Below are 26,135 nucleotides of genomic sequence, written 5' to 3'. Positions count from 1 at the left end.
CTAGTCCTATTCTGATTCTGTTGTGTTTATAGACAAAAATAAAAAATATCTCCTAACCCGTTATGAGACAAAAAGAAAATGTCTCCTGACTGGTTATAAGACAAAAGCAGAAATATCTCCTGAAATTTCTTTGAAAAAATAGAAATTAATATTCAGCAAAAAGGGGCTAAGATTCAACCCTCTTTCTCTTAGCCACTGATTACCATCAAATTTAATCCCTACTAACGTTAAACGTAAAAAAAAAAAAATATTAATGAATTGTGAAATTACTTTTATACTTCTAGGGACCCAATTGAAAAAAATATATATAGAGACCTAATTAAAAATTCGATGAAACTATAAATATTCAATGAAAGATATTTCTATAATTCCTATTCAATGATTCTTTAAACTCTTCATATTATTGAAGCAAACCAATGAAAATTTTTAAAATTGCATGATACCAATTTTTTAGAAAAAGCTTGATTGCCCTTGCATTCATAATAGCCAATGAAAGATATTTCTATAATCCCTATTCATAATTCTGAATTGCTGACCAACAAAATATCGCATAAGAGCCAACATTCCAAATACTTAAAAGACTCATAAATCATAATCGTAAATCTTGGGACTTTGAAAAAGAAATGCAGTAAACTGTTGAGACATGAGACAAGTCAATCAATTCAAGAGAATTCTCACCATTTCACTGATTAGTAACTAAAGTAACATGGTTTGGGCCATTTTTGGTCAATAGATTCAACAACTGAAAATATAAATAAACACAAATGAACTCTGGTGCACTATAAAATTAACAGATCAATGACAGAAGAATAAACCTGAAAAGAGATGAAGAAATGAAAGGGAAAACAGAAAACAACTAGTTGCTATATAAAAAAAAAAAAAAAACAAAAAAAACTCCAAATAAACATTTCTACAATCACATTGTAATAGTGTAATGTGCCACAATACACTAATTTTCTTTTCTTAGGGAAGGGACTATACAACTTACAACTGTTGAAAAATAATCTCTCTCAATCTATAAACCAAACTGATCATACTCAGAAGAGGGTAAAATTGAACTAAAAAACTCCACACTTCAAGAAATAAAACAAAAAATAAATCATTCTTGAAGAAACCAAATCCATCAAAACTATAAAAACCTCACCAGACTAACTACAATTGACCAATACATGTCAGTGCCAAGGCTAGGATCCCAAACCATCATCAGTGAAAAAAGAAATAAAACACCACCATAAATAAGAAACTAAAACCTTTTTCTTTTCAATTCATAGTTTCAGTTTGTTGGGTGAGAAAGAGGATCATGGTCAGCTGCTGGTGAGGTGAGGCACGGTGAGGGAGCACGACGGAAGTCACAGAGCAGAGCAGAGCAGACACACGCAGAGCAATGCAGCGTAGACTCAGGACGACAAACGACGACGACGACGACGACAATACAGATGGACGAACGGAGGAGAAACACCACTTACTTCAGAGAACAAGCGCTGACTATGGTTCTTTAATTTTGGGACAAAATGCAAGGTTGTTTTGGTATTTTGAAAAAAATGGAGGTGGGTTTAATTAGCTATTCCAACTCAATTATGAGAATATTTGATTTTTGAATAGAATATTCTGTTATTTCAAACGGTTTTGTTACGATAGAGACTAAATGGAAAAAAATTAATGTTTAGGGACCTAATTGAAAATTTGGTAAAATTATAGGAACCTATATAATAATTAAACCTTAAGTTTATATAAATGAAGTTAATTTAAAAAATTTTAACTAGTTATGGCTAAAAAATTTTGATTTATCTTAAAATATAATTTAATTTTAACAATTAATTAAGCATGATTAAATCCAAGTATCCAACTAATAATGGAGTATCACCGGCCAAGAATTTCTCTTGTACTACTGTACAGTATAGATATACTTGGTAGACACAGTTTTGGAGTGTAGAATACGCATTCTTTAATCATCGTTGCCAATGTCCATCACTCCATTATTGTCCAAGTTGAGATTATTTTAACACTTCTCACACATGCAGTCATGCAGATACAATTGAGAAACGAGAGGAGTGAGACTTGGCACAGCGCAATTCCATTTATTTAATAATTAACAATAAATATATAGTAGGCCAAAAAGGCGAATTTTGTGGTTGTCTTATTATTGTTCTTGGTTTCTCCAGCGATGCTAGCTTTATCCATCAATTGAAGCTCGCTCTTTAGTCTCTGCCAGTTTTTGTGATACTAGCAACCAATGGGAAATCGCCTTTTGAGAAATAATGGTGCGAGGATTGATGCATCATGCAATATAAAAACTCAAAATAATGAACCTTTTTTGGTCCCCTCTCCGTCGATAATTACATATTTAAGGTGGGTATTTTAACGAAGATTTTATAATTATTTTTATATTAAAAAAATTTTATTTTTTAAATGATGAATTATAAAATTAAATTTTAATATATTATAAAAATATTATTTTTATTTAAAATATAATAAAATATATAAATTATAGTTTTATATAAAATATCTTTATAAAAAAATATTTTTAATATTTTTATTTAAATAATTTTCTTATTTTAATGTTCAAAGTAAAGACAACTCTGAAGGCAAGTTACGTGCGTTATCCCTATGTTGCATTATTGAGTCACTATAAACTACAAAGTGTTATTATTACTTTTTCAACACATCATACCTTAAGGATTGGAACCATTTATATTTGTCTCCATATTCCAATTATTCCGTCCCATTATAGCTATACAATTTATCATGTCTGCTTTTCATCACTTATTATAGTTGTAATTTGGAAAGATTTTGAGCTTTTAATTTCTTTATTCAAATAAATTTTACAGGTATTGTTGGCATCATTAATTTGGGGGATATTTTGTTAATGTCGATACGATGATAAATTTAAAATAATATTATATGTACAAATATTTTTTTAACTAAATTTAATTAAGTTGGTGTAAGTTCAATAAAAAAAATACGGATATATGTACTATTTCACCTCTTTTGTATTTTATGCAACATATAAATTTTCGTTGGAGAGCATAAATTAAAATTTATCGATATAGCACACAAATTTTTGAAATATAAGATATAAAATTTTGCACATAACATAAACTTATTGATATAGCATATAAATTTTTATATATAACACACATTTTTGCACATAACACACAAATTATTGCTACGAATGTATTTTGTTAGTTGGGGAGTCAATATTCTGAATATGTAGTCTTCTAAAAATTTCTATGCACAACAAAATTTATGTATATATTGTGTGTATTTTATTAGTATAGTATAGCACACAAATTTTTTGCATATAACATACAAATTTTGCTATGAATATATTTTGTTTGTTGGGTGAGTCAATGTTCTAACTATATATAGTACAACCCTCCAAAAATTTGTGTGATGCACTAGCGGTGTTCATGGACCGGGTCGGATTTAAGTAGACCCGAATAGGGCTGGCAATTCATACCCTATTCGCGGGTATCCAATCCGGTCCAACCCGTTCGGGTAGGGCAGGCTATCCGATCCGTTATGGGTAGGGTAGGATATGGTCCGGGTATGCCTGCGGGTAGGGTAGGGTACGGGACTCGCACCTCAGATATAACTCATATATAACGCATATTTTATAAAAATTAGGTATATAGTGAAGGAAGTGAGAGTTGAACCTACAACGTCTCTTATGTAATGACTTACAATAAGTGAACAACCACTAAAACTAGTTAGTTATTTTAGTAATTTAGAGCATTAATTTTTTATTTTTATGTTATTAATATTATAAAATTCGAAATGATTGAATTTTATATTTACTTTAAAAAATTTTGATATCTCTGCGGGTAGGGTAGGGTAGGGTTTAGAATTTTAGGGTGTGGGTAGGGTTAGGGTTGAAAAATTCTCAACCCGCGGGTAGGGTAGGGTAGAGTTTTAATAAAATTTTCAAGTCGCGGATAGAGTTAGAGTAGGGTCCAAACCCTATCCTACCCTACCCATTGCCAGCCCTAGACCCAAACATGGCTCTAAAAAGTCACCGAATCTATTTTGACATGACCCAAAAGTGACCCAAAATAAATCGGATCAACCCGATGTGAAATTAGAATTTACAAATTTGTAAATTTTATATATTAAAGTAATAAAATTTTACTTTTAAAAATTAAATCTAACAAATATTATATTATATTTATATCAAAATAAAGAGCAATGCTAGGGGACCAGCAACTTTTGTGATTGGTACCCATCAAATAGCTATCAATGATGATTTAATGGTGTGAGATTGGTGTGAGATTTCATCTAATGACTCACCTTTCTCTACTGGTTACATGCTGGCCAAAATTCAATAAAATTGCTGGCTCCTAGACTTTTTTTAAAATAAATTATTTTTAAAACAAAAATAATACTGGATAATATAAAAAATATTAAAGTATAAAAGTATAGTATGGCATTATTAATTTCACTCTAAATATATATATTTTTATTATAAAAAGCAACTTCAGGCTAGGTCGAGTAGTCCAAAGCATAACCTAAACTAACCTTAAAAATAACACCAGATAGAAATGGCATACCCAAACCCGACAAAATATGCCTCGAGTCTAGGCCAGGTCTTAAACTCTCTTATGTTGCACATCAAAATTTTTGTGTTATGTATCAAGATTTTATGTTGTATACTAAAATTTATGTGTTGTGTATATTTTATTAGTTGAGTGTCAATGTTTTGAGCATGTGGTCTTTTAAAAATTTTTGTATTGTATATTAAAATTTTTGTATTCTAGTTATCTTAATATTTATAGGAGAAAAAGATGAAGACGAGGAGAAGAATGATAATGATAATGATAATAAAATAGAATAATAAAAAAATAATTAAACAACAACATAAATAATAACAAAAAAAGACAACGACAGTAATAATGACGATGACGATGACAGTGATGACAACTCAAAACCAAATATAAGCTCACACCTTCATAAGTGTACTGATGAGAAATATATATGGCTCAAGTTGAGCTTGACACTGTTGGGAACATAATTGTAAGAACTGGATCGTTCGATTCAATTGAAAAATTGATAAACCGAAATTTAATCGGTCCAATCTAGTGCTATAACCATTTAAAATGAAAATCGGTAAGAATCGGTAAAAAAAAAAATCATTTTTTATTGTTTCTTATCATTAATATTATCATTCATATTACTCAATATCAAAATTGTTGAGTGATTATTTTTTTAAACATGTTATGATATTAAGTCTATAAAATAGTTTTTAATAAACTTTTTTTCAATTATTAACTTTTAAGCTTTTTAACTGAATCGCTTTATTATACATTTTTTTTGGGGAAATAAAGTATTATAATTATTTTACCCAATTTTTTAAAAATATTTTCCTATAAATTAAAAGACATTAGAATATTATAATGGTTTCTCGTTCACATTCATATTGGAGTATTCTCGACAAAGAAATTGAACAAAAACTCACAATACATTTAAAAAATCGGCTTTTTTTTTATATGGAAGTAAAAGTGGTGATATACTTTAATATTATAATTTTTTGTATTTTTAAAAGTGTGGAAGATACACAAATCGGAGGGTTTGATTTCTATATTTCAAATTTTTTAATTTTTTTAACAGAAATTCCTCGGTCCGATTTCTGTTCTTTCACAAATCCCTCGATCCGATTTCACAAATCCTTCAGTCCGATTTTTGTATCCTCACAAATCGGACGATCCGATTTTTGTACTTCTCACAAATTAAACGGTCGGATTTATGTTTATCTAATTAAATGGTTCCACATATATTTGAGAATAACATCCCATTAACACACATTTTGAAAAAACACCATTGCTACTCTAATATCAAAAACAAAAACACTAAAAAAGCACCTACACTTTTGATATTATTATTATTATTAGGTCCAAATGTATTGCCTTGCTCCACCCACAAAAGGGCCCAACAACCTTCAAGAATGTTAGCCCAATAATTCAGATCAATAAAAAAATCCATTAAATGGTATTTTTAAAAAATATAATTAAATGTCAACTAAAACATATTATTAATTTATTATCATTAATTAACCATCTAAAAAGAAGAGAAACCGCGTGGCATAAGCACAGAAACTAGAAAGAGCGGGAGAACGTAGCAATAATTGTCCGAACATGTGTCAAGTTTATCTTGTGCCACGTCTGTTCCTCACCTGAGGGAAAAAAAAAATTCTTCAATGGATAAGATAACTAATTTTAGTAAATTGAGATTTTTATATAAATTTTATTTTATTTCATTCTAAATTTGAAAATATTTTAACTTTAATTTTAATTCTATTTTATTTTATCTGTAAATTAGTAAAAAAATATAATATTATTATATAATTTAATAATTTAAAATAAACTTTATTTTTATATTAAAAAATATATTAAATTATTAATTAATAACTTTCTCTTGTTAGTTAAGTTTGACTCCACCCTACCTGACGCTTACGAAAATCCTACCCTTACTGCTTGATAACATTCCATAAACAATTTTGTATTGTACTCCCTTAGAAATGGGTCAGGGGTAGCAGTCAATGCACTTGGTTGGCTGAGGATGGAACATATTAGAGAGCACAATTAAATCAAACAACATTTCAACATAATTCAGTAAGTTATGGGCGTGTGTTTGGTTTTCAGATGGCTCATTGTTGTGCGCACAGTAGTTATTCTAAAGACAGAAACTTGGGTACAAAAATTGTGTTTCCAATGCAAAGCAATGGTAGTAGTAGTAAATGGAAACTAGCTTAGCCACTGTTTGTTCTAAATGCGAGATAGTAACATGGTATGGGGGTGTGAGTGTCCAACCAGGAGATGACCTTGTTTGTCCATACCATAAGTGCACCATGCTCTATTATCAATTATGTCACTCCCAATCAACCATCTTGTCTTGTCTTTCACTGCTTCTCTTTTCTATTTTATTCCTGCACCTGGAGCTAATGCTAATGCCACTGCTTTAGGTATCATTCACTCTATTAATCCCATCATTTATTTATTATAGGAACAGTTGGCTCTCAGATTTATCAATGGTAATGAATAACAATAAGTTAGGAAGGTACTCCTACTACTTTCCTCTTTAATAATAAGTGTATGTTACCTAAATAGAACCTCCTAAATATTAGCTAATATTTTTCTTATATTCATTGATCCCAAACCCTACATAAAAGCTAAAGATAACTTATTAATATGTTATTTATTTTTCTTCTAGAGTTTTTTTTTTTTTTTTTAAATATCGCCAAAAATACTAACTTGGAAATTCTCCATTATATAATCACTGTAATATTATCTAGGTCTCCTAATAAGAGTAAGTAGACATGGAGTAAAACTAGAAATTCAGCAAGTTACAAAGAAAGGTAGCAGGTAAATGAAAGAGAGAAACAAAAAAAGAGGTAGGATTGGACGGGGGGAACTAAATACAGATATTGACACAAAATGGAATCCATTATACAGTAGTTTGAGTGAGTATATATGTCAGCGTTATGATGATGATTGACCTTCAACGCCGTCACTTTGGGTACTACTACTAACAATGAGTGATTGGTGATGAGCATGAGCAACTATTGCAAGTGGCTGTGTCAGCTGCCTCCCATCTCGAGGAGGTGAAAACATTACTGGCAGGCAATTCTCCATCTCGTATCCCAACTTGGACTTCTTGAAATGCTCCTTCAATGCTTCCAATCCCTTTATGCATAGGCTAAGCTAATAAATAAATCATATTCTATTCTAATAATAATCAATGAATGCAGGCAAATTCTAGTTCATAATAATAATACCTGGACCCTGGCGTAGGTAACCTCACAAATTTTTCTTGAATTGAAAACTTGCCAAGGTTGGCCATGGAAGGCCTTGTAGAGTCTCATTGTTGCCTCCGGAGACGTCATGTTTACAAACCCGTATCCCACATTGCACTTGTTCCTGCTTCATTCCAATTCATCACCATCAAATTCTCCACACAAACAAATTAAAGAGTACTGAAAATTAAGTGAACGAATAAATATATACTTGAAATCAATTGGAAGGTAGAGGAAGTCATAGGAGGACAAGGGCTGGTGGTCACGGCCGCCTTCCCGAATCTTCTCATTGCAATGATTACAGTGGTTATCCAACATGCTCAACAGTAGCTTCTGGCTGCATAATAATCCAACAAGCAATCTCAACAACTAACCCTCCTCTCCTCCACTCAAGTTGAATAAAATTAAATTTACCTGTACTTATTGGGTATGTTCTTAATCATGACGGTTGTTCTAGAGTCTCCATCATGTGCAGAGATTAAGAAGCGGCGAGTTTCATCAAGATGATGCTGCTTCTTTGCATGCTTTCCCTTCCTATGACGCCTACTTGGCTGCTTCGTGTCTCCTACAATGGACTCATCATCACACCGGTTGTTTCTCTCTTCTTCGCCCCCACTAGGATTATCTTTATCATCATAACAACAACCCTTGGTAACAACACCTGATTTCCGGTACTGTCCTCCTCCTGGCCGTCCGAATTCAATAATGAGGGGTTTCCCATGAATGTGGTTGCCATTCATGTGCTTCAAAGCCCTTGCTGCGTCTCTTATGTCAAAGAACTCCACGAATCTTTGGTTCTTTTTCAGTGGGGTATGCCTCACCTCCTTTACAGCACCTTATTCAAAATAATAACATAAACATAAATCAGAGTCAAACACATCAAAAGTTAAAAGTGTAGTCATAAAGATTTTGGATAGAGACACGTCACTATCATATGTATGTATGTATGTATGTAACATGTTACATGTCATACCATATCATATCATATATGCGTGCTAATTAATGGTAGATCGACAACCTCTCCGGTCCACTTAAAAGACATCACAAACATGGCCTTTGGCTTCATAAATTGATAATTAAGTCGGAACTAAAAAGAAGAAAAATAATGAAAATACCAAAAGGCTGGAAGATACTAGTGACAGCGATAGCGTCCATATGTAAATCCAAATTAAAAATCAGCAGCGTCCCTTGGTTATCCCCATCATCCCATGAGGGTACCATGTACTGTGCCCACAACACACCACCCGCCATGGCGTAGTCATGCATGTTCATGTGGTGGCCCAGAATGGCGGTGAACGCAGCCTCCGCGTGTCGGAGGTCATAGAAGTCAACCATGGCAATCACCATTCCCTCACCAACCCCTTCCATCCGAACCCCTCTCACGTCCCCGAACGCTCCAAGCTCCCTCATCAACCATGCTTCTGAAACCACCGTTCCGGAGGGTACCAAGCCTAGCATCAGCGACCTCGTAGGAGATGACGTGGGACACCAAACCCCAACTTGATGACCTAAGTAAGGGTACCACGGCTGAGAATGAGGTGGTGCCGGTGGCCTCAGAAGAGTTGGAGGCGGAGCTCCGTGGGTATAGTTTCTGGGCCTGAACTCCTCGGCCGTGGGGTCCAAGTTTCCCATTAGAGAGTGTAAAATTAAAAGCAATTAAGCAGAAGAAGGAAGAGAAGAAATGGTAATGGGTTTGTGTGTCTTTTGTGCTTCTTCCTTCTTTTTTTGATGTGATTGCCTTTTGTTTCCTTCCCAACCCAAAGTTGCGAGAAATGCACTTTGTCTCTCTCTGTCTTTCTACGTGTAAGTCGAAGACATACACTATATGTGTTGAGTGCACCCACTTCATCGTTTGAGAGTTTTTTACAAGAAAAAATGGTTACATAATTACTATTTTTTGTTTTTATTTATATTTAAATTAGAGATAATTAATGTCTAATTTACTCTCTCAAATTTTTAACACTCCTTAAAATTGTCGTCATCAACAGTTTATGTCAGTAGTGTATTATCATAGCTAAATTAAAGTTAAAAAATCATTTGTAAATTTAAAGATTAATTTAATAATTTCTAAAAATGAGGTCAAATAATACTCAATTTGATTCTTAAATTTGTATGCGAATCTTAATTTAGTGTCTGAAATTTTAATTATTTTTATTTACTCTCAAAATTTCTTGTGACTCATGTTAGTTTCTAAAATAATTTTTAACACATTAACAAAATATTGACGTAGACAGTCGAATACTTTTTTAGACTCTATAAAACGACATCATTTTTATTTTGACATTCAAATAGTCTAAAAACAATCTTGTAAATAGTATTTATTGAAATTTTATCTTTTAAAATAAATAATCTAACTATTTAAATGCTAAAATTAAATTGAATATTATCTTAAATAAATACTAATTAATTTTGTCTATCTTTTTAACAATAAAGATATTGATGTTTATTATTTTCCTTGCATATAATTAACCCATAACTAATACTCAATCAATAATTAGTAGAATTCAACTAAATATTTATAAAAATACATCTTTAAGTTTAAATACTTTAGCACATTTTGTGGGGTTTGAGAGCGGGTTAACTAAAGAAATGAAAAGTGAATATACAATATTAATACAATAAAGCTTCACATTCAAGTGATTTAACCAATTAAATTCAACCAAATCTTTTAAATTTATCTGGTTTTTTTTTAATGTTTTTTTCTCCCCTTTTTCCTTTTTTCTCCTCCTCCTCCTCCTCCTTATTATTTTTCTTTTTCATTACCGTCGTCATTATAATACCACTTCTGGATCTCCTCCTCCTCCTCCTTTTCTCATTAGAATTTCTTCTTCTCCTTCATTTTCATCATCGTTATCGTCATTGGCATTTTCTTCTAATACGCATCGTCATTATCGTTATCGTCGTTATTGTTATCATTATTATCGAATCTTTGTCATATCAATGACATTGTCTGATCCAAAATTGATTTAAAACGAGTTTGTTTGTGTATCGTTATTATTAAGTAATTTTAGTTCATTCAGAATTTAATTTTCGGTTCATTTTGGATGTAATTTCGGTTCATTTATGAGTGAATTTCTGATAATTCAATTTTATTTGTATACTTGTTTTCGAATGCAATCATTAAGTGATTTCGGTTCATTATGGATTTAAATAAGGTGTACTTAGTCTGTGCTTATTTTGAAACAAGTTTGTTTGTGTATCATTATAATTAAGTAATTTCAGTTATTGAAAATTTAATTTTCGGTTCATTCTGCTGGATGTAATTTCGGTTCATTTCTGAGTGAGTTAATGTGTATTTGGTCTCATTGTTCTGCACAATTCAAAACTCTCCCTTCTCACATCCTCTACTGAGAGGAATAAAACCAAGAAAAAGAGAAAAAAATCAAGCAAAAAAGAAAAAATAAGAGTAAAAAACTCCTCGAAACTTTTCATCGTGTTCTTCTTCTTATTGTCTTGTTCATCTTCTCCTTTTTGTTTTTACTTCTCATAATTCTTCTTATTTTACCCTCTTAACAATAATAAAAACATGAAAAAATCAAACAAAGAAGAGGAAACACATAATATTGCAAAATCACTTGATGGATTTGGATGTGTGTTTTGTTCATGATTCAATTTTATTTTTGTACTTATTTTTTAACACAATCATTAAGTAATTTCGGTTCATTCTGGATTTAAATAAGGTACATTTGGTCTGTGCTTGTTTTGAAACGAGTTTGTTTGTGTATCGTTATCATTAATTAATTTCGATTCATTCAGAATTTAATTTTTGGTTCATTCTAAATGTAATTTCGGTTCATTTCTGAGTGGATTTCTGATCATTCAATTTTGTTTATGTGCTTATTTTCGAACGCAATCATTAAGTAATTTCAGTTCATTCTGGATTTAAATAAGGTACAATTGGTCTGTGCTTGTTTTAAAATGAGTTTGTTTGTGTATCGTCATCATTAAGTAATTTCGTTTCATTCGGAATTTAATTTTTAGCATATTCTGGATGTAATTTTGGTTCATTTTTGAGTGAACTAAGATGCATCTGGTCTCGTTGTTTTGCACAATTCAAAACTCTTCCTCCTCATCTTTTACTGTTTCTTCTTCTTCTTCTTCTTCTTTATCTTATTCTTATTTCATTTTGTTATAATTCTTCTTGTTTCACTCTTTTGAGAGGAATAAAAACAAGAAAAAGAGAAAAAAAAATCAAACAAAAAAAAAGAAGAAACACATAATGCTGCAAAATTACGAAAGAGAAGAGGAGAAAACGAAAAAATACAGCAAGAACATCAGCAACAAAAAAATGACGATGAGGAGAAAATATGCGAAAAATAAAAAATATGAAGAGGAGCAGGAGGAGGAGGAGGAAGAGGAGGAGGAGGAAGAAGAAGAAGAAGTAGTAGTAAAGTTCCGCACGTATAATTACATTCTTTTAATGAGAGTAATTTTTGTTGATGCTGAGTCTATTTGATTGAACTTGGATGATAATAATATTTTGATGTGTAGCAAATATGATATTCATATCATTGAAAGTGTGTGTGATTAGAAGATTAATTTTTATGTCTATAAATATTATTAGAAATATGATTTTTGTAATAATATTATTAAAGATATTATTATACTATGTATGATTTGTAAAAATAAAATTCATGACTTAAAAATGTGTTAATTTTTGTTTGGTTTAAATTTATTGTCTTTGAAAATTTTGTATAAATCTAAAATACCCTTAAAATTTTCAATCAAGATACTAATATCTAAATTTAGTATATATAAACCAATATAAATAGAATATTGTTATTTTATATTATTTTTTAAAATTTACTAAAATACTTTTGAGATTAAATATTTTTAATTAAATTTATCATACTCTAATTTTTTTAAATAAATAGAAATATAATAAAATATTATTTTTAAAATTTATTAAAATATTTTTAATATCAAGTATCTTTAATTAAAATTTAAATAACTCTGGTATTTTTTTAAATAAATATAAATAAAATAAAATACTATTTTTTTATTTTTTAAATTTATTAAAATACCTCTACTATTTTTTTGATTCGATTTATATTGTTCCATACTAATTTGAATCACATTGATTCAATTTTAACCAATTCAATTTATATTTAAAATAATATTTTCATGTAATTCGAATCCATGTATTTCGATTTACTACTAGGTTATGTAATTCGAATTAAATTAATTTAATTTATATAGAAATATGATTTGAAACATTCATATAACGTTATTTGATTTGAGTAATTTACGTAATATTGACATTAGTTTGGTTTATATAAGTGATTTACTTTAAACATTATATATGTTAAAAATATAAAAATAAATTATTGTCGTCTTTTTAAAAATACAGTGAAATATGTTTGAATGTGACCGAACACAGTAATTCTCTTGAAGATTTGGGGCGCAAACATTATTTATGAACACTATATAGTGGCTTGGCCGGCTGGCTGTTGGACCTTGGAACCTGGACTGGCATGTCTTTTTTGTGGTGTTGCATTGACTGTAATCCGTACACGTGGCTCGTGAAGAATGAGAATTGATTGCAATTAATGCTAGTCGTACACACACATAAGGTGGAAGCAGAACCATAATAATTGAGATGTTGCTGTGTTGCTCTTGCACAGTGTCTCGTACAAATATAATTTCCATGAATTTGTGAACCCCTTCGCTCCTTTAGGATCTGCCCTTACTTTGCTGGGCCCTAATCCGATCTTAGTCTAATGATAGCTTCTTTTGTTATCACCATGCTTTATATGGTATGGCATGGCATGGCATGGCATCAAATGTAAGACAATGTATGTATTTGGTTACTGTCTCTATCTTTAATTTTAGGGGTCGCTTAAACAGTGGAACTTATATGTTTGGATTCCCTGCAAGAGTCTGTTTCCTCTTCACTTATAGTCTCCGACCGACACAAGTGTTCTTCTTGGTTTTTTTTACCCATTGACTACATGTACTTCTACTTGACTACCGCTTGTTGATTTAATTTGGCCATACAAAATGATTATTTATGTAGGGTTAATAAGCTTTAATTATTGCGCTTATATTTTTATATAAAAAATATTAAAACACTAACAAAATTTATTATTTTTTATCAATAGTTAATTAGTAATATTTAAAAATGTAAACTATATATATTATTAGATTATTAGACTAACAAATATTAGATTAATGACTAAAAATACTGATAAAAAAAATAAATTTTATTAATTCTTAAAATTTTTTCTTATCATATATTTAGTTAATATATAGCTTAAGATTATTAATTGAAATCTTTTATGAAAATATGTCAAATTTAAAAAAAAAAAATTTTCTTTTATTAATAATAAGATTAACATATATCCTGTATTAGCCAAACCTGATATCATTTATGCTGTTGTTACAAAGAAGCCTCGATCCTGAAGACATAGTTATTGGCTTTAAATTCATATCCGAGAGAATTAATAATTAATAATCAATGGTCGTGGTCGAGCAGCTCCACACGTCCACGAGAATTCCCAAGTTATTGTCCTAGCCTGAGTCTCCAGTCTCCACAATCTTTTACCAAAAATATTTTGATTCCGATAGTGTTTGATGCTTTGCATGATGTTGTCTCTTCTCCACGTATTTCCATTGTCCTTAAATTTGCCCAACCATTCCTTAGCTTCTGTAATGTTGCGTTGAGCTCTCTTCCACTCTCTTTTTCAATGTTTTACCTTATGCTTTATTTTGACTGATTTTCATCATATTATTGGATTCTTCCATATCCATACCCCAGAGCCACTACCCCTGAAACAATAACTAAATGTGATATATTTTACATAATTACTTAACATTAGATATGTTTATTATTTTTGTATAAGGACATGAAATTGATTCTTGCTGGTTGCATACATATTTGACTAGTTAATGGCATAATATTTTGTTAGCAAGCACCACCACCAGGATCAATTTTAGTTTTCCTTTCTTTAGGAAGTATAAGTTATTTTTATTTTAGACAACTGAAAATTACATTGTGTATTTTAAAATTATCAATTAAATTAAACCCTTAGCTGAAGTTTTTTTCCCTTCCGAATTTACATTTTCGCTAAAATTAGTGCATAATATTAATATACCAACTCGGTAATAGTTTAACCCTAAACTATCATCGTGTTCTTAAATTAGTAAAGCATTAAAAATATTAATTGGATCAATATTGCAATACTCTGCCATCCAACTTATTTTCGTCCCCCGTACATTAAGATGCTAGTTAGAGATTTACTAAAAATAGAGGTGTTTTTGGAGACGAAATAATGGACCAATAATAAACTCTGTATTCTTGAAATTAAAAATAATGTGGGTGTATTCTGGGTATTTTGTGTATTATTTATCTAAGTAGTCCACAAATAATCCTTGTGAGCTGCGAAGAGTGGCAAAGGACCAGCTCCTTGAATGCCGACAGTAGAGTTGGAAATTTGAAAACCTTTATGAGAGTGTGGTGTTGATGTGGAGATATACCTTTGTGTTTGCTAAAATAGTGTTTGTATTTGTTGGATATAGCTTGTTTTAATTTTTTGGTTTTATTATTTTGTTGGTTATATAATTTTACTAAATTTATAATTAGATTTTTTTTTTCAGTTAGATTCATATTTTTAATTAGGTCTTTTTTATTATAAAAAATGTTAGAGTTAACTGAATATTTATTCGTAAATTAAAGGTATTCACAATTAATAACCTAATTAAAAAATTTAGTGAAATTATAAGGACTAATAAAATAATTAAACCTAATTTTTTCGCTTGAACTATAATCCACATATCTGTGTTGACCTTCTTCCTTAAAAAAAAAAAAAAAACTAAAGAGCAACAAATATTGAACTGCTTTGGTTTCATGTATGGAAGTAAAGTCAATTTTAATCCACATTTTTTAAATTTAATCTACGTCAAAGCGACTTGTTTTAATAATTTGAAACAGCGGACTAACTTCGGGTAAAAACCAAATAATAGAATATAAAATAAGAAGACATTAAATTAATAAGTTTTTTAACTTAGGTTGTATTTGTTTATAAAATTATATTTTTTAAATGAGACATAAATAGAGATATTATATTCTGTGATATTAAATTAGAGTATTTTAAAATAGAGAGATATCGGACGGAAATACAATTTATATTTTTTTTTTGTTATCGTTATCAATTTTTCATAATTATATGTTTTATTATTTTATTTTATTTTTTTGAATTTAGGCTGCATTTGTTTATAAAATCGTATTTTTTATGAGACATAGATAAAGATATTATATCTTGCCATATTAAATTAGTGTATTTTAAAACACAGAAACATTAGACAGAAATACAACTTATATTTTTTTTGTTATTGTTATCAATTTTCATAATAATATTTTTTATCATTTATTTTTCTTTTTAAATTATGAATGAAGAAAAAAAAAAGATAAATTAAACTTTTTTATTATTTATTCTATCTTATATTCAATTATCATTAAACAAAATACAAAAATACTAAATTTTATGTCTCTACTATTTATCTTCAATTTTCAATGTCCTGTTTTGATGGATTGTTTTGTTCGGAAATCAAAACAAAACACAACCATATACTCTTTACTTGTCTTTATTTTCTTCATTATTCGACTAATTCTTTATAGGGATAAGTATTGTTTTGGTCCCTAACGTTGAGGGTCATAATCGAACCCGTCCCGAATGTAATTCTTGATTTATAATCATCCTTAATATTTTTTTTCATATTTAAATCGTTCTTTTTAATAAAATTTTTAATTTTATTCCTAAAATACCCTTACTCCTACTTTAATTAAAAAAATAGAAAATAAAAAAAAGAAAAGAAGGCGTTTTGGGGGGGGGGGAAGGGAATTGGAAACGCGTTTTGGGGGGGGGAAGGAAACGCGAAGGGGGGAGGAGAGGGAGAGGGAGAGGGGAAAGGGGAAAAGAAGAGGGGAAGGGGAAGGGGGGAGGGGGACGGCGCCGGCGAAGCTTGGAGCTGCCGTCGCTGAAAGAAACAAGAAAGGAGAGGGGCTGCGCTACGACGGGGGAGAAGAGAAGAGGAAGGATCTGCTTCTGCTTGAACTTCTGCTTCTTCTGTGACTGAGGGTTGGCCGCCGCTGTCGCGTCGTCATCGGGAAGGAGGATCCCGCCGGCGCTGCTTCTTCTTCTGCCTCTTCTTCTTCTACTTCTGCTTGAACTTCTGCTTTTGCCTGAGCTTCTGCTTCTTCTTCTGTGACTGAGGGTTCGCCACCGCTGTCACGTCATCACCGGGAGGGAGACCCCGCCGACGCTGCTCCTTGCCACCTCGCCGCTTCTGCTTCTTGCTTTGATCTCTATTTTTGCTTCGTCTTCTGCTTCTTCTGGGTCTGCTTGAGTGCTTCTGCTTCTGGATATTCTGCTTCTGCATCTTTTGCTTTGTCTTCTACTTTAATTTCTGCTTCTGCATGAGTGCTTCTGCTTTTACATCTTCTGGGTCTGCTTCTGTTTCTACTTTTAATCTGATTTTAATTTGTTATTTTCTAATTTTATCATTGTTGATTTGTTGAATCTGAATTTGAATGATGGATTGGTTCATCATTGTTGTGCTGTTGCTTTTTTTTATTTTGGATTTATTGTTGATTTGTTTTTGAATTTCTTGAATTTCTGATTTTGAGTTGTGTGTTTTTTTTGTTGAATCTGTATTTTTAATTTGTTAATGGAAGAAGAATTTGTTCCTCTGGAAGAAGAAGAACAAGAAGAAAGGTTCTCCTGGAAGAAGAAAAAGAACAAGACGAAAGGGTATTTTTGTCATTTAGAAAAAAAATTATTAGAAAGGACGATTTTAAAATAAACTACAACATTAAGGACGATTTTAAATCAAAAATTACACCAGAGACAGTTTCGATTCTGACCCTCAACGTTAGGGACCAAAAAAATACTTATCCCTTCTTTATACTACTTGTACCTTACCGATATCCTCGGCTAACAATCTCACAACCGAGAACAGGTCAAACACGCCACAAGTGCCAAGAATCTCGCACTTAACCAAACTCATACATTGATTCCCGGTAACATACCCTAAAAAGCCGAACACTACTCAAATGTCCACATTCCTCTACTACGCGGTCTATTTAAATAGACGAGCAAACTTCGTCTGGGGCAAGCAGAAAACAGTGATCATAAGCTACTAGGAAAAACAACTCCATAGCACCAAACCCTACAAATTCCTTACTTTTACTTTTGCTTGTTGAGGTTTATATTACCGAGCACTAACTTGAGCGTCAGAGTCCTTTTTGCAGGTCCCACGCCGAGATCTTCAGTTCCGAGGAGAATACTTCCGAGCCCCTGACGGAGCTTGTAGCCGATCACACTTCAGAAGCTTTATCTCGCAAGGAACATTTGGCGCCCACCGTGGGCCGGATTTAATTAACCCCCTTTTTTATTTCCCTTCCCAGTAATAACACTGTTTCACACACCTCGTGCTCTGCTTTTCTTTTCAGAAATCGAAGCATGACGGATCTGTCGGATACCCAACCACATTCTCGGACCAATGCTGATCTTATGGCGGCCAACGCCGTTTTGTTCGCAGAGAATCAGCGCATGGCCGAACTATTAGCTACACTACAAAATGGTGGTGAAAGGAAGAATGTCAACAAAGAAGCAAATACTGAACAGCACGAAGAGCATCAGTCGGAATCCAATGCAAAAGTAGGAAAAACACCCCCGAAAACAGGGAGACGACGAGCTAACCCTTTTTTTGAAGAAATTATGAGTTTTAAAATGCCTCAAAATTTCACACTCCCTATGACTCTGGCACCGTACAAAGGGATCGAAGATCCCAAAGTTCATGTCACGAAATTTGAATCTATGATATTCCTGAACAGTGACTCCGATCCCATTCTGTGCCGATCTTTTCCCACTTTTTTAGATGGTGCCACATTATTATGATTCTCTAATTTACCTGTAGGGTCAATTACCAGCTTTGACGACTTCTCTAAGCTATTCATCAATCAATTTGCAGCCTCAAAGATCTATGTAAGGGACTCAGACTACCTTAGCACGATCAGACAAGGACAATATGAAAGCCTGAAAGATTACATGACACGCTTCACAACAGCCGCCATGGAAATCCCTGACCTCAATCCTGAAGTACAGCCCCACGCCCTGAAGAGCGGCCTCCGACCAGGAAAGTTCTAGGAGGCCATAGCCATCGCGAAGCCAAAGACGTTGGAAGAATTCCGAGACAAAGCAACATGGCAGATCGAAATTGAGAAGCTGCGTGAAACTCGGAGGAATGAGAAACAACTGCCCCGAAAAGAGGAGGACAAATCTCAAACAAGGGACTCCAAGAGGCCTTTCAAGTTAACCCCAAAATTTGACTCATACACGAGATTTAACACAAGAAGGGAGGACATCCTGAAAGAAATACTACATAACAAGCTCATCAAGCCACCAAGCAGGGCCGACTCATATCAAGACCAGAGGTTCGTCGACAAATCGAAGCACTATGCCTTTCACCAGAAGTTCGGGCATACAACCGACGAATGCATCATTGCCAAGGACCTCCTGGAAAGACTAGCGAGACAAGGACACCTGGACAAATACATAAGCAAAGCCCGACCAACTTCAGAAGGTCACAATGACCGACGCCAAGAGCGAACACCAAACACACCAGACAAGCTCAGAACGCAACCTCCGCCGCCAAGAGGAGTTATAAATTGCATCTCAGGAGAATTTGCAAGCGGTGGTCAAACCAACTCGACACGCAAACGCCGAATCCGAGAAATGCTAACAATGCAACAAACAAACGAGGCGACGGCCCACAAACCACGAACACCGAACATATCTTTCGAACAATCCGACTACCAAGCAAGGTCGGATAACCTAGACGATCCGGTGGTAATCTCAGTCCAAGCAGGGGATCTCCTCGTGAAGAAAGTCTTACTCGACCCCAGCAGTAGCGCAGACGTACTTTTCTATTTCACTTTCAAAAAAATGAAGCCCAACATCCAAAGCCCATACCACGCAAGCCCAGCCAGAGAAACACGTTAAGCTTGGGGGCTACCCAGGCACTAAATCCACCCAAACAATCTAATTTCACAAGTCGAGGATATAGAAAGCTCAACATGTTCCCCATGCCGAGCTTGGGGACTGTGTACCTTACCGATATCCTCGGCTAACAATCTCACAACCGAGAACAGGTCAAACACGCCACAAGTGCCAAGAATCTCGCACTTAACCAAACTCATACATTGATTCCCGGTAACAAACCCTAAAAAGCCGAACACTACTCAAACGTCTACATTCCTCTACTTTGCGGTCTATTTAAACAGACGAGCAAACCTCGTCTGGGACAAGCAGAAAACAGTTATCATAAGCTACTAGGAAAAACAACTCCATAGCACCAAACCCTACAAATTCCTTACTTTTACTTTTGCTTGTTGAGGTTTATATTTCCGAGCACTAACTTGAGCGTCGGAGTCCTTTTTACAGGTCCCACGTCGAGATCTTCAGTTCCGAGGAGAATACTTCCGAGCCCTTGACGGAACTTGTAGCCGATCATACTTCGGAAGCTTTATCTCGCAAGGAACACTACTTATTACTAATTCTTTGATATTTACGAATTTTGGGGTGTAATTTTATCCACTCCAAACACTTTTATGTATGCTTTTGTTTATTTATTCAATATATATGTATAAAAAGAATTAACTAGAGCTATGGAGCCGAGAACATAGTCTTCTGGAGGACTGGGAGAAGCACTGGATCGCGGAAAGCATGAGAATCATGACAATTTCTCTAAGCATACATGATCTAGAAAAACCAATTATAGAGTGAAGATCAAACTATGAGCACCTTGTTGAAACTGAATCTCTAAGACTTCATATCAACAACATAAAAAAGAGTAGATAAATTAACCTAAGTTACCTTTAAACTGCATACTTTGATTCTATTTACACAATAAACAAAGGCATTTAAACACCTAAATGCCATGCATGGCGAATCTTAACTAAAGGACAGCATGGTGCAAATCAATTGTGGAACAATGGAGCGTTCCCCTGCGCGCGCAAGTTAACCAAGATCGATATCAACCCGTTCCGGTTTTCCTCTTTCAGTTTCGTCGCCAACAAGCTCGGCTCCGAGCTGTCCTTTGTCTCCAGCCCCAAAAGCATACAGCTTCCCTGATTCTGTTAGCGCAAATGTATGAGCATTCCAGTATATGGAATTCGTCAGGCTAATGTGTACCACCCGTTCGTTGATCTCTTTCAGGGAAGCGACAAGCTCTGGACTCGACACGTTCCCTTGCCTGTTGCCCTGCAAGGAAGAAACATGCCATGGTTGATTAGCTTCCTTAGAATTAATTAAGCCATTAGAAAGATTTAATAAATATTAATTGAATACACTACAAACATCTCATATATAGGCTTGTGCTACTTTTTCCTTGGCTCTGGCCTCTTTGAGGGAATTTGCAATAAAATTTGTTCACTTTCATTGCAGACTTCATACATGAATCCAAGAATACTCAGATCATAGTGCTAGCAAGTCCTTTGTTCTTTAAGTCCCAATTATGGGAGAGCACTAATCAGTTCATGATGTCATCAAGGTACAAAAATATCACAGGAATCAAGAAGAGGTGGTGCAACACACACTTCGTTTGAAACAACCAAGCATACAACTCACAAAATCAAGCAAGGGAAAAAGACTAGAAGCAAAGCAGACCTGATCATCATTTCCAGGGTTATGGCCGAGACTAGAAGATTCCCCACAACCAAATGAATAGACATCGCCGTTATCACACACGACAAAGGTTGCGTAATCTCCTGTAGCAACATGGACTGCCTTGACATTGCTCAATGCTTCCACCACCTTAGGTGTTGATTCACATTCTTCGTTTCCATGACCTAAGCAACCATAACGGCCCCACCCCCATGTGCAAACTCGGCCATCCTGCCCCACCACAGCAGCATGCCAAGCACCAGCAGCAACCGCCACCGGCTGAAGGTGTAACTTCTGGAACTGTTCAATCAAACGAGGATACTTCTCATCAGTTCTTGTGCCGTGTCCAAGCTTCCCACCCAAGCCACACCCAACAGAGTACACTGACCTGTCAAAATTTCAAAGAACGATTGCATAATCAATAAAAATCCAAATACTCATTACAATAAGAATGAAAATGACCTGCACATTCTAGTTTACTAAAGAGAAAAAAGGTTGAAAATGCTTGAACACCTGTCCAAGAACGAAGTAATTGACTTTTAATGCAAGTACATAGCCAGCTAGAATAACAGAATGTGAGATATAAGAGTTGCCAATCAACGAATAAGTCAGAATACTAATAAATTATCCTGAATAAATATGAAGGATTAAAGACTGCCTAATATGTATATTACATAAAAGGGATACAGTCGGAGCTCACATTCCACTGGGCTGACATGCCAGACAAAGTAGGTAGCAGTATCCGGCAGCGATTTGGACAACTGGTATATGTTCAAGAGCTCCTAATAAAGGATGAGGTTCTACATCACTTGGATCAGTATGGTGACAGAGTTTGCCATCATTACCCCAAGAAAACGTATACACCCTGCCTTCTCTTGACAATACAGCTGTGAAGAAGTTTCCAATAGCAGCTTGAACAACAAATATATTTTTCAAAGACTCAACTAACTGTGGAGTTGTAACCATCTTAGATCCTTGAGTCCCAAACTCAGCTTCACCGAATGAATCTTTGCCAAATGCATAAACCTGGCCAGCATCACTGATCAACATTGTCCTTCCAGCCCCAGACGCAGCTTGTATAATTCGAATGCCTTGCAGAGCTCTGCAATGTAATGGTATTTCTATTAGTTCACTTTCCATATTTGATTACAACTACATGATAAGCAATAAGAACTGTGGAATCTTCAAATGTCCCAACCTGATCGGTTGAGGTTGCCACATGTCTTCAGTGGTGCCATTCCCAAGTTGTCCTGAACCATTGGACCCAAATGAATAAACAATCCCTTTTGAGTTCACAGCAATGCTGTGACCAGGACCTGCTATTGCCTGTGATTTCTCCCTCCTGCAACATGTTTCTCCAGCTATCAAAAACCTCAGCACCAATTTCCAAGAACCCCCACATCTCTGCTTCAAATATTGCCTCTGTTCTATTGACATTGGCTTAAAGATCACTCTCTTCTGGCACATGTCCAATGCAGCTAGCTCAGACAAGGACAATTCGAAATCCGGAGCAAAGTTTGCTGGCGTCCTGAAGAATGAGCATGTTGCCTGCAAAAATTCTGTTAGCATCAGTAGCATTCAAGCATAAACTTGAGAGCCGAAATGCAAAAAAGTACATTGCTTGCCTCCAATTTAGCAAGGTCCTGAGGATCCAAATTACATGCTGTGAGGACATGAAGGACAATTGAGGGATTAGCAGACAAGGGAAACTCTCCGGGACCGGAGCCCCCGAAGCAATGACGTTGCTGCCTTTGAAATATTGGTAATGGTGCGGCAACAACAATGGCAGTGATTTGCTGGTCATTGATGTTATGGTATTGGATAGTTGGGGTTCCACTTGTAGTAGCATCCATGGGCACTGCCACACCTTATGCAGTGCCCGAACTTCGCAGAATAAAATGCCTAACACTTCTGGTAATTACAAAAAAAATGTTCAAATACATTACTACATTAAAATAATTACTATGTTTCTCTAATCAAAGCATCTGAAAGAGTGAAGAAATTATACATGTTGTTGTAACTTGCAAATGCATGTACCTCAATGATACAATTGACTAGCAAATCTCAGGTCTCAAACCTATAAAGAAAAATAAATAGCTCATAAGAACTCAATATGTGACACACAGTTGAAAATAATATGGCTGAATAGCATAATTAACTATGGCATTGCAAATCAAAAGCATCATAAGGCATGCATTTACACCTACAGAATGATGTGACCGATTACAGTCAAAAGGACAAAACACTGGCTTTCACAAATACCAAACCCAAAATTCAGGACCGATCGTTCTACAAAACACTTGATTAAGGGTGATGATCCGGATGAAAAAGATTAAGGGTGAAATATAGGGTGAGGAGTCCAAAGGAGGAAACTTTGAGAAGTATACTGTTCCAAAATGATGGAAATGTTCTACAGCTCAGCCAAAACAAACACCAGAAAATAAAAGAATTCTCTGATCAAAGCTGAAATCTCCGTTCATATGGACTCATCGTAGCTCAACAAAGCTCGATCATCCCAATCAAAAAGAATTAAACGAAAAAAAAAATACATATGTACAATCTTCCAACATGACTCAACCCAGAAGACCAGAAACCAAAAATCGCTCCTTTATTTCATTTTTTGACTTTCCAGATCAGGGAATCAATAGTCACCTCAAAAGAACAAGGACACTTGTTGAATACGCTACCATTAAAAAAATGGGGCAAAGCAGAAAACAAAAAATAGAAGGCAAGCAGAACAGCAACCATACGGTTCAAAACGATTTTTTTTTATGTGAATGGCATTTATGATCGTCATAGATCAAAGCAGAGAAACATGGAAAGATGATTACGTATGATCAAGAAGGATTTCTGGAAGTGAGTTCTCATCGGTGGAGAATTTGCATAAAAAGTTGCATAATTTGGATGAAACAAAGCAAATGGGAAGTGGGAATTTAGATGAAATTGGAATAGAGGGGAAGAGAGAGAAAGGTGGAATTTTTGTTGTGTGTTTTAGACTTTTAGTAGTTTAATGAGTCAGTGGATGGATCAAATAATCAATAATTTTCTTTCATTCTCATCAGATAGAAGACGGTGGCCCTCTCTTCTTATCTGTATGGGTGCACGCGAATCGGATTGGATTGGATATGGTCAAAATTTCGATTCGATTCATATTAAAATTATCCGTCGGATCAAATATCTGCAGTTTTTAAAGTTGAATTCGATCCGATTCAATCCGTATATTTGCGGATCGGATATCAGATATATCCACAAAACATAAAAAAATTTTAAAAGCTTATTTTTTAAAAAAAATTATCAATAAAATTCATTTTTTTATTTTTTTTAAATATGTTTACTTTTAAAATAATATTAAACATACTTTTTTTAAATAATAAATTAAAATAATACAACATATATGATAATTATTAGTTGAAATAAAACATAAAAAAATTTATTTATTTATTTCTTTATTTTTGCGGATATGCAGATCGGATGTGCGAATACCAACACAAAATTCGCAATCCGATCCGATTAGTGTGCGGATCCGATCTGATCCGATCCGAAAGTCTTGCGGATCGGATCCATATCCGCAATTTTCGGATCGAATTCGGATAAATACCGTTGATATGCGGATCGGATCCGATCCATAAACACCCCTACTAGTTATCTGTGTAGTATGTACTCTATATTTAAAAAAAATATTTTTCCGTATTTTTTTTAATAGATTTTAGAATTTATCTCAAGATGAATTTCACATTTAAAAATATAAAAATAACATAGTGCGAATGATATAATACAAATTTTCTATTTATTAATTTAGGGATTATAAAGTTAACGCGTTATATCTCAAATGATATAGTTTTTCTATTTTTATCTAAAAATTTTGAATTTGAGTCTCACTTCTAATTTTAAAAAAAAAAAATCTAGAAATTATAAGTGAAAAAACAGACTGAACCAAACGGATTAAAACATCAAAAACAAAAAAATGAGTCAGACGAGATTTTAAACTCACCAAATTTAAAAAATATGTCAAAATTGCACCGTCAAAATTGCGTACCAAAGCAAGGGACAATCATTTTTTTGGGTTATTTTAGTAATTTTAAAGATAATATCAATACAAAATGTCAAAATTCACTACTAATGGAGTAGGATTTCATACAAATAGAGTCTCCCTAATCCTGAACTCCTTCTTCCGGTCTTTCCTAACCCTGAACTTTCTCTTCACTCTCGTCTCTCAAGCTCTCTCGCATTCTCAGGGTATTGGTGGCGGCATGGGTATTTTTCTTGTAAGAACCCGATTTTCGATAAACAGGTTTTTTCTGGCTTTTTTAAAATTTATTTTGCAAAATCTCGAATCACGGCCCAATAAGAAATAGTGAAGCTGACCCAATAGTAAAAAAAAGGAAAAAATTAAAAATTAAAAAGAAAAAGGCCATTAATAAGGTCAAAATTGACTTTATGAGGGTAATTAACTCCCCCTAAGTCAAGTTTGACTAGTAAATAATAGATATTAGATTACTATTGGTTTATTTTCTCACTAGAGACTTTTTGAGCCGGAAATTCACTTTTAATGACGATTTTGCGTGCGCTGAGAAAAACTCTTGTAACCGAAAACTTCGAAACCAGTGGTAAAAATAACTTATACCATGGTAATTGTGTCCCAAGATTAATATTAGCCATCTATTCATGATTTATTTCTTTAAGAA

At 33.6% G+C, this 26,135-nt stretch overlaps 3 protein-coding genes across 7 annotated transcripts; 1 reads left to right on the top strand and 2 right to left on the bottom strand.

The window, feature by feature from the left end:
• Nucleotides 1-7,316: 7,316 nt before the first annotated feature.
• LOC107634746 (protein terminal ear1-like) lies at nt 7,317-9,537 on the bottom strand. Of its 3 annotated transcripts, none has more exons than XM_021119817.2 (5): nt 8,902-9,537; nt 8,201-8,621; nt 7,998-8,123; nt 7,769-7,913; nt 7,317-7,689 (listed from the first exon to the last, which is right to left on the bottom strand). In XM_021119817.2, exons 1-5 carry the CDS (start codon nt 9,416-9,418, stop codon nt 7,519-7,521), a joined length of 1,380 nt encoding a protein of 459 aa, XP_020975476.1. In that variant the 5' UTR covers nt 9,419-9,537; the 3' UTR covers nt 7,317-7,518. The 3 variants fall into 3 exon arrangements, with proteins under 3 accessions (XP_020975476.1, XP_016193655.1, XP_016193656.1); XM_016338169.3 differs by having other exon boundaries at nt 7,317-7,676; nt 8,902-9,534; XM_016338170.3 differs by having other exon boundaries at nt 7,317-7,676; nt 7,769-7,910; nt 8,902-9,534.
• Nucleotides 9,538-18,246: 8,709 nt separating this feature from the next.
• On the top strand, nt 18,247-20,373 carry LOC107633897 (uncharacterized). Its single transcript, XM_016337490.1, has 4 exons — nt 18,247-18,667; nt 18,758-18,885; nt 18,997-19,704; nt 20,230-20,373. The coding sequence occupies exons 1-4, from the start codon at nt 18,247-18,249 to the stop codon at nt 20,371-20,373; spliced, it is 1,401 nt and encodes a 466-aa protein (XP_016192976.1).
• A 190-nt stretch (nt 20,374-20,563) lies between these two features.
• On the bottom strand, nt 20,564-24,544 carry LOC107631706 (ultraviolet-B receptor UVR8). Of its 3 annotated transcripts, none has more exons than XM_016335233.3 (7): nt 24,282-24,544; nt 23,488-23,527; nt 23,076-23,361; nt 22,649-22,998; nt 22,151-22,552; nt 21,454-21,838; nt 20,564-21,048 (listed from the first exon to the last, which is right to left on the bottom strand). In XM_016335233.3, the coding sequence occupies exons 3-7, from the start codon at nt 23,301-23,303 to the stop codon at nt 20,806-20,808; spliced, it is 1,608 nt and encodes a 535-aa protein (XP_016190719.1). In that variant the 5' UTR covers nt 23,304-23,361; nt 23,488-23,527; nt 24,282-24,544; the 3' UTR covers nt 20,564-20,805. The 3 variants fall into 3 exon arrangements, with proteins under 3 accessions (XP_016190719.1, XP_016190718.1, XP_016190720.1); XM_016335232.3 differs by having other exon boundaries at nt 23,459-23,527; nt 24,282-24,490; XM_016335234.3 differs by lacking the exon at nt 23,488-23,527 and having other exon boundaries at nt 24,282-24,490.
• Nucleotides 24,545-26,135: the final 1,591 nt, after the last annotated feature.

Source organism: Arachis ipaensis, chromosome B3 (genome assembly GCF_059453495.1).
Source record: "Arachis ipaensis isolate K30076 ecotype BB chromosome B3, ASM5945349v1, whole genome shotgun sequence".
Taxonomy (NCBI): Eukaryota; Viridiplantae; Streptophyta; class Magnoliopsida; order Fabales; family Fabaceae; genus Arachis; species Arachis ipaensis.
The sequence above is the reverse complement of the archived record's forward strand: the minus strand, read 5'-3'. Positions and strand labels throughout refer to the sequence as shown.